Source organism: Alosa pseudoharengus, unplaced genomic scaffold (assembly GCF_046254945.1).
Source record: "Alosa pseudoharengus isolate Yale_2024_CS ecotype anadromous, Long Island Sound unplaced genomic scaffold, YU_APseudo_1.1 YU_APseudo_1.1_scf_24, whole genome shotgun sequence".
Taxonomy (NCBI): domain Eukaryota; kingdom Metazoa; phylum Chordata; class Actinopteri; order Clupeiformes; family Clupeidae; genus Alosa; species Alosa pseudoharengus.
This window is the reverse complement of record NW_027468689.1, coordinates 29,001,293-29,006,292: the sequence shown is the minus strand read 5'-3', so window position 1 is coordinate 29,006,292 and position 5,000 is coordinate 29,001,293. Positions and strand designations below refer to the sequence as shown.

Genomic DNA, 5,000 nt, shown 5'->3' with positions numbered 1-5,000 from the left:
GAGAAGCCTCTGTTCAAGGAATGCCAAGCAGACAGAGCTGACCAGCCACCTGGACTGCTTTAAGGCTGGGGAGGAGCACTGATTCAACACATAGCACACAATTAGCAGGAACATTGGGAGAATATAAAAATAAAAGTTAAAAAACTGGCTGATATTTAACAGATGTTTTAATGCAAAGCATCACCACCAAATATAATACCTTAATAAATATAAATAGATCATACGTTATATATATATAATCAGGCTTGGAATTTCACCATTCTGGGGGCAAGGCCACTTGGCCTTCAGTTGGGCATATTTGGTGGGGGGCACAAAGGCCACATGTCAGGGCACCAAGGCCAAAGTTAACTATACAGTAGTAGGCTATAAAAATGATCAAAGTTGTATTTAGCCTATTCACTGCAGTAGACCTGCATCACTGTATGAAACATTACAAAAACATGAAACATGGCATAACATAGAACTGTAAATCATCTGATCATCTAATATTTACAGATATCTAGGCTATATATAACATTTATTTTATATTTGGCCTGTTATGAAATCATGTATTGAACAATTTAAGCACAGCTCAGCTTTAAGAAACTCAAATAGCCTAGATGCATGCTTAGCATTTTGTGATCATTAAGGCTACTTTCACAAACTCTTAGTCAGCTTACCTCTGATTTACCAATATCTAGGCGATATTTGTAACATTTATTTTGTATTTGGCCCGTTATGAAATCATGTGGAACAATTTAAACACATTGTAAAACTTAAAGCCCAAATTTGGAGACATCCATGTACAGTATGTCGAACTTTACTGCAAATTCAAAACTGGATTACTCTGGAACGGCTAACTGTACAGGGGACTGCTTTACACCTTTGTGTTCGTTAAGGTCTCCTGTTTATTCTGATATATGGTTTGTCATGTGTTAAAAGAAGGGTTCGTAAAGTATTCCACCGAGATGAATGGGTAGGGAGATCATGGGACGCAACCTTCAGTAGAATGTATGATTAAATGGAATTATATTATTTACTTTTCTCGCGAACCGTTCAACACAGCAATTATCGGCTAACATCGTTTAAAAGCTGAGAAAAAGCGCTTTCATGTGATACATGTGATGTCTGTGTGATGAATAGGCTACTTCGCGAGTAGTTCAACTGAGAATGGGTGAATTTGGACGCACTTTCTTTCTTGTGCTGTCACTTTCTCCACTGCGTAAAAGTTAAAAATTAATTTTATTTAGCACAGGCTAAATAAAAATCGCTATTAGTAGGACGCAAAGCAGAATATTGAAAGAAGGGGGCACCAAGGCCACCATGGCCTGTAAACCTCTGATTTTCAAAGGGGCCTCACGGCCAACGCAAGGGGCTACGACGGCCCGCCGTGAAATTCCTACCCTGTATATAATGTATAATGTCTAATAATGCATTTCAACCATTTGCTTCTTATTTGTCTCGGGGATAAATATAAAAGCACCTGAAGTCTGATGAGAAATGAATACTTTCAGAGGGCTGATTGAAGTCCGCTGTCTGCATTTCAAAGGGTTATTTACAACCTCGGTTTGTATTCAGTTATTCTAAGGAGGCAGCTGGCTCTGCCATAACACAGGCTTTATACACTCTCTCTCTCATAAGTGGCTCCTCTGTTGTATGCTTGTTAAGAACCCAAAAGGAGTTGTTTTGAACACTTTAGCCCCCTTTAATCATCCACAACTGATTTCCAAGCAAGTAAATTCTTGAAGGGTTCTTCAAACCCTAATAAACATGTACAAACAAACAAATCATTTTCCCCATGAATAATTTACTCCGTCCAGAGTTATCAGAGACCCTACCGGAAATGTGATTACATCAACGTTTTTTTGGTATATCCAGTTTTTAATAGGGCTGTTAATCGATTAAAAAAATACTCTAATTAATTACATACTCTGTGATTAATTAATCTAAATTAATTGCATATATAATTTTTGCTGTGAAAGTATTTTAAATATTTAAATTCAAATGAATCATTGAATAATCATCATTAGTGACATTAAAGTTCAAAAACTATTTTATTATTATTTTCACTCTTCAAATAATGGCCATAATAATCTATGATATGACCTAATATGCTGAGGAAATAAATTCAAAAGTGCTTCGGGAAGAAGTTTTTTTTTCACATACAAGGCATTTCAGGCCACAGATATAACCTAGGGGACACAATGAAAATAAATTAACACTCCCCTCTCAGTCAACACTTATTTCTTTGCATTGATGTGCGACTATAGAGTTGATGAACTCCGGTGATATGCAAATTCCTTGCTGCAGACATTGCAGAGGACTTTATTTTCAACACTTTATTTTTATCAACACCATCAGGCAAATAGTTTTTAATATTTTTTTTCCGAAGTGTTTACAACTTAGTGTTAACTAATAATTGTTGCAAACTGGTACTACGAACAAAATATTAGTGCATTCCTGGATCTACATCCTTATGCATACTTCCTGCCTGGACTTTTACCGACTTTTCCCAAATCACGGAAGTAACGTCGACGCAGCGGTATAGTAGCATCCATCAGGCAAGTGTTATTTAAATAAACTCCTGGTGTATTTACAAACTTTTCAATGCCTCGTTTTATGAGTAAAGAACATAGTTGTACTACTGTAGAAGTTTCGTTCCATTCAGGGCATTATTAGTGGGGTAATTTACGAGATAAAAGTTGGTACCATTACGACAGCAGAAACTCATTCGTTTCTGACAGCGCTACTCGACCAGGGTTCGACCAAGGGAAAACAGGTTCTGGGAGGGTGTTTGGCTCGGGGTCATGGTGCAAAGGACCCTAGGGTGAAATTACTCCGAACCATCGCTTTAAGGATGCACAGTATATATGGGAGATATGGCAGCTCAGACTGAGCCTTAACACTTACAGTCTATTGACACATTGCTTCAAGGACACATAAGGGAGGGGTCTTACTGATCAAACATCAACAACCTTTCACAGAAAGGGCAAACACAATACTCTAACGGACAGTCCCGCACATGAATTAAGCCTAGTCCTCAACTAAAAGCTTTTCTTTTAAGTGATCTTTTTAGTCTAGTCTAGACTCACTGGGGTTTATCATTAGTTCATTATCACTAGTCCGAGACTAAACGTTTTTTCTTGATGTTTGTTTTAGTTGAGGACTAGGCTTAATCCACATACAGAGCAGTGGCCTCATGGGTTTGGGCAGGGTTAAGGTTAAGCTTCTCTGAGTGCTGCTCACCAGGTCTGCTCCACGTGCCCTCTGGGCCAGTCCAGTCGACACATGTGGCCCGTGGAGTTGTTGGCTTTGCCGAACGGCACCAGCCGACTGAACACCGGATACGGAACCATGATGATCACAGAGACGACCCAGGTTGCCGCGATGACCTTGTAGGCATGGGAACGGGTCTGCCAGGAGCGCGACTTGAGCGGGTTGCAGATGGCACTGTACCTCTCGATCGCTATGGCGACCAGGCTGAAGGTAGAGATACTGACGGAAATACCTGAAGAGAGACCGAGGAAGCGAGAGAGAGAGAGAAAGTGAGAGAAATAAAGGATGAGAGAGAATGAAGTGTGAGAGAGTGTGAAAGAATCAGAGAGAAAGTGTAAGTGATTTCATTAATGCTTTAACAGTAATAAATAAAAAAGAAAATCCTCCCCTTTCACAGGAGCTGCTGCTTAATGAGTGTGACGGCAGCAGAGTGAATGAAACACATTGTCATAGACTGGCATGAGTTAAGTGATGGAAATTGCGAAGGAGGCTGACGCTGCTTGGGAAAAAACAGGCCTAGAAAAGCACATTAGGGAAAATGAGAGTAGAACGACCAGACAGAAATAAATGAATTAATGTAAAATTCATAAAGGCGAAACTCAAAACAGCAATTGTGGCATTGTTTGCATACATGAATATGTATTTAATGCGCTAGTGGTTTTTGGCATGAAAAGCAAACAGAATTGATTGCAAAAAGAAGAAAACATTCACACCTCCACCAATTAAGTATAGTAGCCATGTTCACGACTGACAAGCTCCTTTTTAATCCTTTCCCCTCAGTGATTTCCTGCCCAAAACTGCTGCCTGCCATTCTGAGTTAGTACATGATGCACCAAACATGATCCACAAACTCCTCTGATGAATTATTCAAGTCAGATACTGCTATTTCAGAAGGTTCAGCTCTTTCTAGAAACCTCCCGCTCACAGCAACATGCTTTGGTGCAAGAGGTCTTTTGTAGTAAGTCAGGGGAAGGAGCACACTCTCACTCTCCTGAGTGAATGCTTTATTATTTCCCCTGCTTCTGGAACTTTTATGAAATCATGCTTTTTACCACAAAGTAACTTTAACAGTCTTTGCTTTGCTGCAAATATATAACTGAATTTGTTGTCTGTGCAGTAAGCACAGAAGTTACATTTGTTGTGAAAATAATTGGTCCATATTTGTAACTTTTATGGTTCAAAGGTCCCTGTAAGAAACTGCCTGCTAGATGCTGCTGTTCCGACTCTTGTTTGGGAGGCTGTCTGAATGTAAACACAAGAGAACTGACCCAGGTCAAAGACAAAGGAGCACCCAGCCTTTTATGGCTGCATCCTGATCACCTCACTAGTCACGCGGTGCCTGTTACCATGGTGTCATAAATCTTTCCTTTTTCTTGCACTGATGAGATGTCCAGCTTTTTTTGATCAAACAAATCAATTTACACAAAAAAGGAAAATCTAGACTCGCTAGATTAGTAGTCGGCTCAGTCTACCACTGGGTATAAATAACAAGACCAAAACAAACAAGCAGCTTCCTCACAACTGGCAGTGAAGTTAAAACACAAGATGTAAATAAATAATGATGAACAACGTGTTGTGAGGTCACCACACTGAATTTGTTCATTGGATAAAAAGTAGGGGTTCAACTACACTAAACTTAGGATAGAGAGCTTTTTGTTATGAGGGAAGATATATTTTTTTTAGCTTTGCTGTTTGGATATTAACATGTATTTGCATGAAACTTTCAGCAAATGCTGTGAATGTAA

The 5,000-nt window shown here is 39.3% G+C and overlaps 1 protein-coding gene across 1 annotated transcript in view; it reads right to left on the bottom strand.

Annotated features, from left to right (window-relative positions):
* The window catches only part of LOC143141838 (cholecystokinin receptor-like), a 30,112-nt gene that overhangs the window by 14,071 nt on the left and 11,041 nt on the right, over positions 1-5,000 (bottom strand). Inside the window, exon 3 of the mRNA XM_076302542.1 lies at positions 3,226-3,487. Within this exon, the coding sequence (XP_076158657.1) occupies positions 3,226-3,487 (262 nt within the window). The remainder of the gene's footprint in view (positions 1-3,225; positions 3,488-5,000) is intronic.